The sequence below is a fragment of the Asterias rubens genome, unplaced genomic scaffold (genome assembly GCF_902459465.1).
Source record: "Asterias rubens unplaced genomic scaffold, eAstRub1.3, whole genome shotgun sequence".
NCBI classification, from domain to species: Eukaryota; Metazoa; Echinodermata; class Asteroidea; order Forcipulatida; family Asteriidae; genus Asterias; species Asterias rubens.
This window is the reverse complement of record NW_022985694.1, coordinates 146,880-161,709: the sequence shown is the minus strand read 5'-3', so window position 1 is coordinate 161,709 and position 14,830 is coordinate 146,880. Positions and strand designations below refer to the sequence as shown.

At 38.2% G+C, this 14,830-nt stretch overlaps 1 protein-coding gene across 4 annotated transcripts; it reads right to left on the bottom strand.

Moving 5' to 3' along the window:
- Positions 1 to 3,247: 3,247 nt before the first annotated feature.
- Positions 3,248 to 7,278, bottom strand: LOC117305611. Of its 4 annotated transcripts, none has more exons than XM_033790488.1 (6): positions 7,064 to 7,278; positions 6,297 to 6,424; positions 5,709 to 5,810; positions 4,994 to 5,367; positions 4,533 to 4,640; positions 3,248 to 3,581 (listed from the first exon to the last, which is right to left on the bottom strand). In XM_033790488.1, exons 3-6 carry the CDS (start codon positions 5,727 to 5,729, stop codon positions 3,437 to 3,439), a joined length of 648 nt encoding a protein of 215 aa, XP_033646379.1. In that variant the 5' UTR covers positions 5,730 to 5,810; positions 6,297 to 6,424; positions 7,064 to 7,278; the 3' UTR covers positions 3,248 to 3,436. The 4 variants fall into 4 exon arrangements, with proteins under 4 accessions (XP_033646379.1, XP_033646381.1, XP_033646380.1 ...); XM_033790490.1 differs by having other exon boundaries at positions 6,336 to 6,424; XM_033790489.1 differs by lacking the exon at positions 6,297 to 6,424.
- Positions 7,279 to 14,830: the final 7,552 nt, after the last annotated feature.

The following is a 14,830-nucleotide window of genomic DNA, read 5'->3' as shown; positions in this document are numbered from 1 at the left end:
TTGCCGTCTATTTTGTTGAGAATTTTTGTTGAGAATTTTGTTGAGAATGTTTGTGGCCCCCGGTTCATACTTCTTACGAATGCTTCCTGCAAAAATTTGAAACGCAGTGCGAACCGATGTTGCGTCATCAAAATTTGCTTGGCATCACATGAAGTATGAAATGGTGGGTTTGCTGTTTTTGTTTCATTATTTTGTTTAAATTCTGCATTGCAAATAAGTATAGACCTATGCATATATGATAATTAGTTAAGTTTTGTTGTTAATAGTGACGTAGTTAATTGCAAACGAAATCACTATCAATTGCGGCATAGGCCTACTGCCAATTTGATTTCTTGTCTCATGAACTCCCCACCACACATACATGGACTGACAAATTACATTTATGGCTATAAATTATAGATCTAGCCAATGTTAGTCTCCTCCGTTTGGGAGTCCAACCCGGGCTAGTCCTATTCAGCTCAGCTTAACACTAAAGCACAAAACGTGAGCTGCACAGTCTTGCACATGCCTGCTTCCCGTTGTTGTAGAGTTCGTTTTAGATCTGCGGCTTCGCCAGTTTCAAATCAGCTCTGCCCCAACCCAGTTGTCACAGTTGCTGTCTCCAATGTTGTCCAGCCAAGCTGTCTCCGCAATTTCGATGTAGGTGGCGATTCCGAAAAGAATTCTACCAGTACAAACTTACACCTATCCATTATAGCTGCAGCAGGTGTACTGGCCCGAGGGTGTGAAGGTACGTCACCGCTGTTTGCCAATGCGTAAAAAGACGACATACAGTTTTACGCATGCGCGAGATTTTAGGCGAGGTCAACCGAAATGAATATGTATGAAGAGTGACCTCTAGTGTATGTTTACGTTGATAAAGCGATCTAAAAAGGCAAAATTGCCGATGAATATTCATAGTTTAGCCCACAATATTGACCAATTACGATTGTGGAAAGTCTCTAGTTTATCATAGTATGTCAAAAAATCGTCTGCTGGCTTTTGCGTCGCGGGAAATTTGATGCAAAAGTTAGCACAGCGTAACCAATGACGCGAAGCCAAATCTTGATTTTGGGCCGAATTTACAGCTGTATTTATGAGTGAAAGTAAGTTTTTCAATGTTTTTCAAAACGATATTTATTTTATTAAGATAACACTCTACCAATAAATCATATTTTTAAAGGAGCAAACCCCGCCAATAGTTTTTAAACAGGGGTATTTCCAAGCAGGTTTTTGACGTTTTGCCACGGAATTCCGCGATATAAACAAGAATTGTGTGCGGGGTTGGCCCGGTTTACGCGCCGCATTGAACGGGGGGATTGTCCAACTCGTAAGTCAGTCATGTCGTCAGTCGGTGTAAAAGAGGGGAGGTCTAAATCAACACAGATTATTAAAAATATGATGCTGTAGATTTGTTTTATTATTATACTTTGTTGTTTAATTTCTTGGAACATTTTTAGAACTGACTAACGTCGGATGAACACACACATAGCGAATAGAGCATGATTTGTTTTCATTTATTTATTTATTTATTTTAATGGGGGGGGGTTAATTTACAATAATTCGTTTTCAAGTGTGTTTACACATTACATCATATGGGAGTTGGTCTAAGAATATTTTGAGCTGTACAGTAACAAATAATTTATAACACTCATGATATTATAGAGCAAACATTTTACAACAAGGTAATTCCCAAAAACTTCAATTCTATGTTAATTGCCAAACATACCATTAGGAATATTTTATTTGTTTTAATATGAATTATAAATACCTAGTTAAGGGGGGGGGGGGTAATTTACAACAATTCGTTTTCAAGTGTGTTTACACATTACATCATATGGGAATTGGTCTAAGAATATTTGGAGCTGTACAGTAACATTTTTAACAAATAATTTATAACACTCATGATATTATAGAGCAAACATTTTACAACAAGGTAATTCCAAAAACTTGAATTCTATGTAATTGCCAAACATTCCATTAGGAATATTTTATTTGTTTTAATATGAATTATAGGTAGTAGTAGGCCTATTATTTATACTGAAACATGTATTCAAGCCCATCGATAATCTCTTATGTTCAGGTAGGATCCATAATGGAACGTCATGAGAGTAATCTAAGCAAGTTGTGTAGAATTTGTAAGAATAAGGCTCAAAAAAAGAAGCATAGAGCCAAAACCCTCAAAAGATGCATTGACTACCAAATCAAAATCAAGGAGAAATATGGCATTGATATTTCACTGGATGAAAAGCACCGTCACCCTCAGTACTTGTGCCATCTCTGTTACTCCAACTTATATCTGCCCAAGACTCACGCCCTCCAAAATGATTGGCCAGCCCACACAGAAGGTGAAACATGTCTGGTGTGCATGAAGGTGGAGAACAACAAAGGTGGACGACCAGCAGAAGCCAAAGCAAAATATGATCGCTTAAACAACCTAGATCAACTCGAAGCAACTGCCAAAGCTGAAGTTGAAGACCTGTTCCAACAACTCATTGGTAGAACAACAGAGTTTTCAAGGGAAGGTTTCTCATCTCAAGATGTTAACTTTTGTTGTAAAATGTGTTCCCAAATCTTGAACAGGCCTGTGGAAACACAGTGTCAGCACATTTTCTGTCTAAGCTGCTTACACACCGTCTTCCTTCAAGCCTCAACTTCAACAGTGCCCTGCCCGAGTTGCCATACAAACATCAACTTGAAGAACATCAGCCCAGTCAAAGAATACTTCAAAAGCATTCTGGAAAAAGCCAAAGCTATGTGTAACACCTGCAAGAGAAGTAGTTGGTTGGAGAGCACTTATAATCATGACTGTCAAGATCCCTATTCATCTCAACAAATTGATGAAGAAATTTTCAAGGATATCTTGACAAGAAATGTATCCCCCCTTGGAAAACTTGGCCAAAAAATGACATCGAAGTTGTTGCGACAGGAAATGAAAAACACAGGTGCAACACAATTGCGGCTCTCTACTGGGGGTGAGGTAAGTTGACACATTTGGTAGGAATTAAATTTACAATCAAAATCAAAATAGATGCAAAATTTACAGAACTTTAAGGTCAGGTATAATAATTCATTTAAACGAGGTTAAAAAAAACATATAGTACACTATACAAACATTAAAAAATGCATTCAAATTTAATAATAATAATAATAATAATAATAATAATAATAATAATAACCAGATTTGTATAGCGCTATCCCATCTAGATCATAGTGCTCAGCAACAACACGCAATGTACAAGCATGGTTACTATTGACCTCCTACTTTGGTGACATTAATTATCTCAAATAGTAAATTTAACAGATTAGTTTAAAATTTCTCACTTTAGGCTCTCTGTATTCAACAAGTCACGCGTCCTAAAAAAACAAGTACAGAAGTGTGTAGAAGAACCCTTCAGCGTCGAAATGCCAAGCTGAAGACACAGTTGTCAACAATAAGTGGTGGTCAACCAAGTTATCAGTTACACCAAATTCTGATAACAACTCCCAGAGATGAGCTGCAAAGTCTGCTGCAGGATATGCAGTTGAAGTCCTTCATCCCACCTCTTGAAGAACTTGCCCTGAAAGCCTCTTTGAGAATGTCCTGGGCTTCACTTCGAGAACTGAAAATGTAAGAATAAGATTTCATTTCATTTCACACTGTGACTGTGCACATGGGAAAATATTAAACCTTCTAATAAGATAACATTATACTCGTTCCTATAAAAGAGTATTAAAACAATATTTTTCTTTAACCTTCAGGTGGTTGAGAAAGTACAATGTTGTAATGGCAAACGAGCAAGCAAGTAGAAAGATCGGCAAAATGTGCGTGTCTCAAGAGACCCTAAAAGGAGACTTGATGCCATTTCTCTTTCACGAGAAGGATTCCATTGTGACCAAGCAAGCTCCATGTGTGTACATCATTGATTTGCATAAATACACAATGGACATTTTGGACGAGTACGAAAGGTAATTTAGTTGCAATTAATCTCAGAGGTAAAAATAACTTGTTTCTAATAATAACCAAAACAGGCCTTTATAACTCAATTGATATACAAATTTCACATGTCTAATTGGTGTATCCACATGCAATACATTTTACAGGTGCGGTAAGCTTACATGGGATAAAGGAAAACCAACAAACGAAGTCTGGATCAAATTGGGTGGGGACAAGGGCGGAGGCTCATTCAAAATGATGCTTCAGTTTGCCAATGTCGAGAACCCCAACTCAAGACGAAACACAAGTGTGATCTGCGTCTTCGAGGCAAGCGACTCTGCCGCAAATCTGCATGTAGCACTTGACCACTATAAACCACAGGTTGAAGCTTTGTCCAGTAGCACATGGAGGTAATCTTTTGATAACTGGTATTCCCGTTATAATTCCATAATGTAACTCTTGCCCCCCCCCCCCCCCCATCCCGGTCAATAAACAATATACTAAAATAACAAAACAAAAACTTTTTCAATTAGTGAGTATTATGTGACTAACATGTTATAACTCAAGAGCCTCCACCATTGTCCCCTCACAATTTGACCCAGAATGTTATTATTATTATAGCAAGTTTTGTAATTACCATCTCTTTTCTTTTTCAGGGGAAAGAAACTTGTAGTGTTCATGTTCGGTGATTACGAGTTCCTTTGTAGGATGTACGGCCTGTCTGGTCCCAGCGGTAAGTTGCAACCTGAAATGTGAATTGTATTGGTTAATAATATTTTTCAGTATTCTATTTTATAACCATTGTTGCTAAATATTTGTTATAGGTCGCCATTCATGCCTCTGGTGTAATGTAGTTAACAAGGACACGATAATCCCCAAGGCCCAGCGTCCTCCTTGTGATCTACGAACTATTGAGTCCCTCAAGATCCATCACCAACAATTTCTGGCAGCTGGAGGCAGGCTCAACATGGCAAAGAAGTTTAACAATGTCATCGATGAGGCATTCTTTGCCATTCCAATCCACTGTGTAAGTAATATTTTATACTTGTGTCACTCATTATTAAAACTTTCTTATGTCACGTTACAAGCCAATTTTACCTTTTAATAAGTAAATACATGTAATTTTCAATTCCTCTTCTCAGGTATGCCCGCTTCCCCTGCATATCAGTCTTGGGCTCTGGTTTAAGTTTTATACTTTGATGGAGTTGGAATGCAAGGAGCTTGGTGAAAGTATCGCCAAAGAACTTGCAAAATCCCCACAAGGTGCAGCTGGTCTCGGAAATGGCCCCTTTCCACTGTATGTCGCACAAATTGCAGAGGTTTCTCAGGCTGAACAAAGATGTCAGGAAATCCACAGTGAGATGAGAGAGTTGCAAGACCAGTTGGCATTGGTTGCACTCGTTAATGACAACATTGACGTTGCAGAGGTTGTTGCAAGTGTGACATCTGACATGAATGCCCTGGGAGAGGAACTGATAAGACAGGTACATTTCAAGTTTAATGTTATTCAAAAATTGTATGTAACATTTTCAGCCGTGAAAAAGTATGATACTAAACAGCATGTAATCACTTGTTTATTTTGTTTTATTTACAGGAGGCAATCAGTTCAACAAATGTTAAAACTTTGCCTGCACATCAGAATCCACTGCTGCTAAAATTGGATAACACGTTGCAAGAGATTAAAGTTCGAAGACAGGCTTACTATTCGAACACGTTTGTTGGAAATCATGTCAACAAGTGTCTACAGGTAAGATATATTTCCCGTATGTCAATTATTAAAAGAAAAGCTTTGACAAATAATTTAATTTCTTACCAGTTGCTTGTTCAATTGCATTTCAGGAAATGAATATCACCAAAGTGACCGGTACAATCGTTCAGGAAACCAAACATCTGTGTCCGATGCAAGTACATCAAGCTGAAATGATTGCAAACAAGTTCTCTGAATTATTCCGTCTTTTTGCCAACTGCCACAATGTGTACAATAAAGCAAGCTTCTTAAGTGACAGTGAAATCGTAAAACTTGGTAAGTAAATAGTGTAATGCTGATTTAGTATACTATAGGCCTATACATTTTGTTTCAAAAAAATATTCAGTTGAAACTTAACATGTAAATAATGTATTTAAATTTTTTTTGTGCCAAGCTATCTAAAATGTTAACCAACCAAATAACTTTATTTTAGATGAAGACATAAGCCACTTCATGTTGTACTACCGCACAACATTTCCTGGTAAGAGCTTTCCGCCAAAAATGCACATCCTGGAGGAACATGTTCTGCCATTCATCAAACTCAACAAGCATGGTCTGGGACTTTTGGGAGAGCAGGGTGGCGAATCCATGCACGCAGTGTTCAACAACAGTACTAAGCGCTTTGATGGGGCTCGAAACACCAAAGAAACCAACCCTGATCTCTACAAATTGATGTGTGTAATGCAAGACCACCTTCTCACTGTCCACCCATCGATTTCAAGCAAGTGTCCCCAACCAAGAAGCCGGAAGAGGAAGTGCTGCACAGCTACTCAATCCCCACCCTAGAAATAAAATAGCAATAGGTGCGTAGATCAGTTTTAAATAATTTTGAGCAAGTATTTTTTCTTTTTTCAATTCATTTTTTTTTTAGTCCTACGAATTCTGCAATCAGTATTTTAAACTAAAAAGTAAAAATACATCAATTGAAACACGCAGTTGTTTATAACTCTACAGGACACTACACGTATAAATCCGCAATGACAGTTTTTGTAAAATGGTTTACTAGGGAACAAATAGGCATATAAAACTCAGCATCATTTTATTCATAAATGATTATTGAAAGGGGCTCCCCAATTTTTTTTTATTTAATATTAATATTATTATTTTTATTTTTTTACTTTTTAAAATGGCTGACAGACTATAAGTCTTACCCCCCCCCATCATTAAAATAACAACTATGACTAGGCCTATAGTATTTAGAATAGAAGGACATCGTCAATAATCACCATTTACATTGATAAATAGTCATGTATAAATTATATAATTAAGAAACGTGTATGTCAGAGTATCACATTGCGACGCATCCCGGCCAGCGCGCCAGCATGGTGTGTGCAATGTCACAATGTGAAGTATCAATTACTCCGTTTTGCACATGTTTTGATCGAACATGACTGAGATTTTATAAGGGTTTGCTGACTCACCTTTCGCACCAGTCTCTTCCTTATGAGTCACTCTTCACATGAGGATTTCATTAAATCGTGGATTAACTTCCCTACTTCGTTAATTTCGAGCAGAAAATCCAGTAAAAACTCCGTTTCAGTGTTTATACAATGCCAAAAACGTCGGCTTGCACCACGCTCTTTGGGTTAACGTATCTCGTGACACGAGACAGTGTGTCCGTTGGCATGTATTTTAAACGACAGTTCTCATCGTGACCTTTGAAATTATGTAGAGAAAAATATTGTTTATTATTTATGAACCTCGCTACGTCGCACTTTGCATATACAACCGTTGCCAAAAAATTTAAATACGCAATGTAAACAACGTTACAGCTGACAACAGCGGGCGCCCTTCAAAGAACGGATTTGCGCGCGTGCGTACAACCGTTTGTCGCCCCGCAAACAGCGGTGACGTACGTACAACGCTCATGGCACGTGCACCTTCAAATTTCAAATTACTCCATTGTGTGCGCGCACAACGCATTCTAAACGCGCATATCCCGTACAATCTGATGCAAACGCGTAATTTGGCGAGGTGCGTTTCGTTGTGTCTTCTTTTGATTGGTCAGAACAATGATACGCACCGTGTGACGACCACTTATCCATGATGCGCAAATGTGCTGCATTGTTTTTGTTTTACTGCATCATTAGCTGTTCGGTAGAGACATCTAAAGTTAAGTGGTCACTTGATAAGTTTGTTTGTATCTTAATGTATTTATTTTTGTTTAAGATTTAACTTCTAAAAACAAAACAAAACAGTGTTATGGCCTACTGAAACAAACCAAGGGCAGTTGTATGACTATTCAAATTCTGCCGGATCTACTTGTACATGTAGGCTTACTTATAATAATTATAGGTTTTCTCGGTCAATTTCGGCAAATGAGCAGCCAATTTAGTTTTCATGCGTTCGAGTCAAATTTCTTTAGCTCTGTTCATTAGCGTATCGTCATTCTTTTTCGTGACACACACGTCTCAAGGAGCGTCTGGGAATTTGAATGCTGCTTTGGTGAACGATTATTTTATAAATCGAATGACGCAACATTACATTTTGACTAATTGTAAAACGAAATCGAATTACCCTTTTCAGTTGTGTTTGATTTCGCGCGAAATATAATAGATTGGTGGTTAAATTGGCTGCTCGTTTTCAGAAACTGATCGAGAAAACCTACAACAAACAGTTAACATCCATTCATTACTCCAGGCTCATTCATTCAACTGGAGAGGCAAAACAGTTCGAATGCATAAAAATTAAATTGGCTGCTCATTTGCAGCCAAAACCTATAAAACTGCAGAGTGGTTATCATAGAATTTAATATTAAAATTAACATATCTGTATTTGTTTTTACTATTGTAATGCGCATCTGTAGGCCTAGAGATTTCTGGATCTGGATATTTCATATTTTTTATGAAACTTGCGCTTTTATAATAAATGAACTAACTATTAGTATTATTTTTCAAGGATTTGTTTTGATTTTACTTGGCTAATTGCCGTTGTTGGCCTCATAAACTGTAATTGATTTCTATTTTACAATCCTCCAACATAATGACAGCTAAGCAATGCGGCGTTCGCCGTGGCGCTTATAAGCCTTACTTGATTGACGTGAATGTTCCTGTACCAAGGACAAGTAAACACTCATTGAAAAGATTTTGTCACAACGTTGAAAATGTACCAAAACTGCAGAATACAGTCGTGGTAAATACTATGACATTACAAATATGCTGTTATTTATTACAGTCGTTTGTCCTGTTCTGGATCACTTTTGAATTCACATTGTTTTTTATTGCAATCTCTTTGACATCTTAAACAAAACAAGTTTACCTAAACATGACATAAAACTCACCAAGTATTCATTGACAAAACAAGATTAGTTCTTTTGAATAGGCTTTGAAAAAAGTATCGTCACCAGTTTGACCAGTTCAGGATCAGTTGAATCTATTCTAGAGTAGAGTGCCCTATATTGCAAACCCATACTCCCATTCATAAAACTGTCTCTCAAGGACACGAAAGTTCAGAGGTGTGTTGGCATGGACTTGGTGAATGTCATGCAAGTGTCTTCAATAGCAACACAAAAACCCAGCGACATAACCACAAAACAACAGCAAAGGCAAATACAAAAGTGATAATTGACCCCTCAAAGTTTGATTTTCTCACACACAAAAAAAATACACAAGAATTTGTTGAAGTAATGTTTCTCAAAATCAACTAAATAAACTTTCTACTGCAGTAGTATGATTTTACCTTACTTATTAGTAGGTAAGATCGGCACCATTTGACGCAGTGAGATGTTTAGTGATCCAGAACTGGTCAAGGGTAAGTTGCCCCCAAAGAAGATATTGGTAACTTCGTCTCCTCAAAAAACAAGATGACTGCACAGTATTTAAAGGATTTTTTTGTTTACCCATTACTCGTCACCAAGAAAGGTTTTATGCTAATAATTATTTTGAGTAATTACCAATAGTGTCCACTGCCTTTAATGTCCGTCACGACTGATGTTCTCACAGTTTGTTGTTTGTTGAGGTAAATGTATATGGCAAGATAACCGAGTGGTCTGATACACCTGGTACAACCCGAATATGGGAATTAATGTCACAATATCATCCATTCTGTGGTATTTGCGCTTCAATTTTAAAAAGTTCAAAATTGTTATTGTTTAATTTCTTTTACATTTATTTTGAAACAAGAACAACAGTTGCTTCTTCTTCTCAAAAGACTACATAACAATATTCTTTTTTAAGGAAATCACTTAACCAACCACAGTGGTAGTTTCTGTTGATATATTTCAATCTTTTCAGAACAGGTAGTTTAGGGGAGTGCCAGTTGATGAAATGACTGGAAATCCTTCGTTCGTTTTGCCCGCAAAGCAACGCTGTGTACAAGTTGTTTTCATCACAGAAAGCCCAAAGAATGTGAACAAATTTCTTTTCATCTGTATTAACTTTGAAATGATGTTCGTTGCTATTTGGACCGATGTCAGTCAAAGGTATCTTTATATCTTGTTTTTCTTAAAAAAAAAAATAGATAGCCAGTCGCAGACACTTTGTTGTTTAAAGTCAAACCACTTTATTGTTGAACGGAGGCATCGTTGAACTCTATGATAGTTGAGTCCAGTGAATCAATGGTATGTGTTTTGTAGTGGCCACTTTGCATCGAATTGCCCTAGTGGACACTAACCGACCGTAAGTTATATACTGCAGGTGTGTTGTTGACGCAAAATTTTGATAAATTAATTGAGACATTTGGTGTTATGTGTGTTGTTATTAGCAAATATACACCTAAATGTGAAGGACAATTCACTATTTGACATAATGGCAGTTTTTGTGCATTTTGAATTACAAAGGGTGTTGCAGTCAACATTGCTGTTGATTTTTCTGTAATGTTGTAAGCGTTCTTCAAGACATGTTTGTCTGACAGCAACAGGTAATACGCCACTTGTGGAATCTTCAACAACAAAAGTTTGATTACAGTTGGGGCACTTCAAACTCTTACTAATTTCTAGCTTGGTGGTGAGACATGACTCACTCAGAAATGGCACCATCAGCTGTGAATAAAACTCTGCTTTATCCTGCTGCTCTTTACAGTTGATGTTCATTTTCACGGAACGTTCCTTAATAAGTGGTTGCACGATGTCGAAGGGTATCGGTGTTGCCGATCTTATTCTAAAGTATGGAACAGTTTCACTAAATTTCGGTAAAGAAAACCGTTGCTGCCTTGATATTTGGAGTTGGTTAACTTTGCTTGATATATTAATGGCCTTTTTAGCTTGGATAGTAGCTATCTACCAACACGACACACTATTATTTGAAATGCCCCTCTTCATTGGTAGCAATGATGATGGCTGAGCTGCGGTATTGGAAGTTTGTCGGTTTGTGTGGCTGTGTTTTTTTTTGGTTTGCCCAGTCGTGTACGGGATGTTTGTTGGTTTGTGTGGGTATGTGTATTGTTTTTGGTCTTTGTTGCAGATTTTGGGGAAGTGCAATCCCCTTTGATTGTGACTGTGCTTTTGCGATCTTTTTAGGCTTCTCTTTAAAATCTATCCCTTTTGGTAGACGCACATCTTGAAAAGACAAGCATTGGCGGTTCGTCTTTGCAGAGAACAAATGTAGATGACTCGGTGTCAATGTCAGTAGTGACCCTAGAGGAATAATCTTCTTGAGCTGTCAATGTCAGTAGTGACCCCAAAGGTATAATCTTCTTGAGCTGTCTGGTGAAAAAACTCCCTAGCATAACTAGAAGTTCTATCATCTTTCTCCAACAATCAGACTGTTGCCAGTACACTGCGAACCAAACCCCAAACTGTATTTTTGTTTACTTGGTTTGTTATGGGATGTCGCATCCTCTGTGTTATTTAGTGACTTGAAATGGGAAACGGCAAAACCTTTAATTGCATTGGCCGAGGAGAATACCTGTTCAAGGTTCAAATCGCTGTTACGCTGCTCTACATCACCTGCTGTCTTAACTTATCACCCTGCACCTTTCACAGCAGAAACAAACTGTACAGCAGTAGAAATTCGGCGCTTGCACGTAAGCGGGGAATCGCGATCGTAAGCGCAAAATTTGGCGGTAAACAGAGCCATGACCTTGGTCACTGGGCCCAATTTCATAGCTCTGTTTAACGGCCGAATTTTTGCTTAACGGGCGCGCTTAAGCAAATTTTCATTTCATAGCCTTGCTTAAGCAAAACTTGTTGCTTAACAAGATAAGCAAGGAAAAACGAGCCTTAACTACCGTATTTTTGGCTTAAGCAAAAATTTCAGTCAGAATGCCTGCCTTACAGCTAGCCTTGGCCACACAAGTGGGGACAGCTAGTTGACGCAGTAAATGTTGACGGCATTGGATGGACGAGCACAGCAACTAAGGTTTATACGTCCGTGATGACTATGATGGTCATGATTGCCAGCATCATATCACGGTTTATGCCGCCAGAAATCATCACCAACGAACAAATAAACTACCAACCCAATTCAGACTGTTAAAACATCGTATGTTGGCCTAGAACTTGAACAAAAACCAAATCTTTAAGACATAACACCGGAACCTTGAATCTTTTTATGTAATACTTTCGTTCGTTATGTTTATGCAATTGCGCCACCCATTGGCAATACTCCCCACAGACAAAAATAGGTTCTTTATATATGTGATACTTACGCATTCACACACACCCTCACTCGTTCCCAGCTTGATTGTTTGTGTCGGGACGTCAAGTTGGATCCTTTCAGGGGGCCCTCAATATAAGATGTCGCCAGCACAAGGTGCATTTCGGCGGAGAAGGGCGACGATTTAGGTTTTGCCCCGGCCTGCGCTACTTTCTGATTTATTTCGCCCGCCATTTTATTGTCAAATTTGCGCTTAACCAGACGATCTAAAATTTTGTGCGCGCAGTTTGTTTACGTGCTTCAGGTAGCAACCGCTGGTGAAATATGTTTACGCTTAAGCAAATTTTTCTGCTATAGTAAGCACAACAATTTGCTTACCGTTAAGCAAAGCTATGAAATTGGGCCCTGTACATGGTAAACGGATGGCTTCACGAGTCTGACACTGGAGACACTTGTCTGCCTCTCGAGTGAAAGTAGGAGACTGAGTAGGGCACTTTATTTCCTAAAAAACCAAAAAAAACTGAACAAACTGGCCGCTTAGTGGCTCGAAATCCAAAGAAACTGGTACAGTGGTAGGGATTAATACGCAAAAAAGAAAAGAAAAAAAATGGCTGCTCACACAACAAGAAAACACAGAGACGTAATGAGTGCAAGCCTACATACACGTGTTCCCCGTTTACATATTTTAAGTAGTTTGTATCCATGTTTCTGAATTTTAGTACATTATACCGTCCTGACAGTGGCAAGTACAAATAAATTAAGTTTTAATATCTATATAAAACAACTAATTTATAATGTCAAATGTCAGCTCAGACAGGAGTGGTGTTGTAGTAGTTGTTAACACAGCCACAACAACCATCATGAGCATGGGCACACATTTCCCCACACTTTTATGAACAATACTATAGGATAGTCCGATTGCCATTGATGTAGCAGTTTGGCTTCGACATCGTCAGATGTATAATGTTATTTACAATATGTCATTGATGACTAACTTAAAACATTTCTTAACTAAAGACAATTAAATTACCAAAGATCTGCAACAGGTTCCTGAACTCAAAACTTTTCTGTTGTTCATTCGACACTTTCAGAGGTTTGACATGTTTCTTTGTAAACAAATAGTGTATCCATGCATGGGTTCCATGATTTCTTTGGCTGTTTACATAAAATAATAATATTGCTTTTTTATTTTCACTCAGTTTTGTTGATGTCGGGCGCAAACTAGCCGCTTGAAGCTTGAGCGCCCGATCTTAAAAAGATGGGCCAAGCAAAGTTCAAGCTTTTGGAGGTGAAACTTTTGTACGGTGATTTTGCGCATGCGTTTGAAGCTTGCGCTTCATTTCGTCAAGGACGACATGAACTTCAAGGCAATAAATGTCCCATAGGGTGCAGCTTAATGTGCCATTTGGACTTCAGTTTTGGTTTTTAAGTAATAAAGACCCCTTTAAATTCGCAAAAAAAAACCAAAACAACTTTTTTAATTACTTTTGATACGTGGATCGACACTTAATGGGCGTTCAGCAAAAACGGTTAAAAAATGTTTTTGAATAGCACCAAGTTTGCACAAGGCTTGAAATTTGCATGGAACTTTGCGCAGGCTTGAACCATCCAGGGCCACTTTTATACCATCAAGTTTGCACGCTCTGAGGAGGCTTTAATTTGCGCGAGAATTGGAGTTTGAGCCCAACAACAATATTCATTGAAAAATATTTTTAATTATGTAAATGTTATCACATGATGCTCCGCTAACTCATCGTTCTCTTGGAATAATTATATGATGGCAGTCATTTTGAGTCTTCCCCACAAAGTGTGGCTTACTTGTCTTTTCCAAAGCAGGAACTTCGCTGCCATGTGACGCCCCCTGCTGGCAACATGACATTACTACCTGATGGTTGCTCTGACGGCTTGTGTCTCATGGGAAAAATGGTGTCCTACAAATGTAAGGTTTCCAACTGGAAACTCAGTAGCTCTGGCTTGTCTTAACTCTACCTCTTGTGAATTAAATACTGCTTGCTTCTTGCTTGATATGCTTGGGGGAAGTTGTTTTGACGAAGTTGGGGGGATCGTGTGGCCTTGATAATTTAAAGCCCTTGTCACACGAGGCGATTTTAGGCAATCGCGTTGCTAGCAATTCATCACAGGCAACATGGATGCAACTTTTGTCAAAGCAACTTCCATGTATTTCAAAGCAATACGCGCGCGCGATATAAACAGGACGCACGTGGCGTGTCCTCGGCTCCCATAGATATAGAATTAAAATAACTAGATCGGCCGCGCGTACATACGCGCCGTTGCCTGTGTAGAAACAGTTTTGATTCGCCATGGACGCGGTAAAATGTCACGTGCTGATGGCAACGCGCAGAATAAAAATAATTGACAATGCCAATTTCCTGTTACTAACAAGTAGGGTACATATTAAGCGATAGTCTTAACAATGACCTAACATTTTCGTGACTAGCTACAATGCAGTTCAAACTAATCAATTAACCAGTAAAGTTTTTTAATTCAATTAATTCAGTTCCATTCAGACACACATTTTATTTCCATACTTCTGTGAAAGAGTCGACAAGCTGAAGCTATGGAGTAAAGCAATGAAGACCTAAGCAGGATAAATGTAATGATTAGATAAGAGTATGTGACTGTTTTGATAGTAGA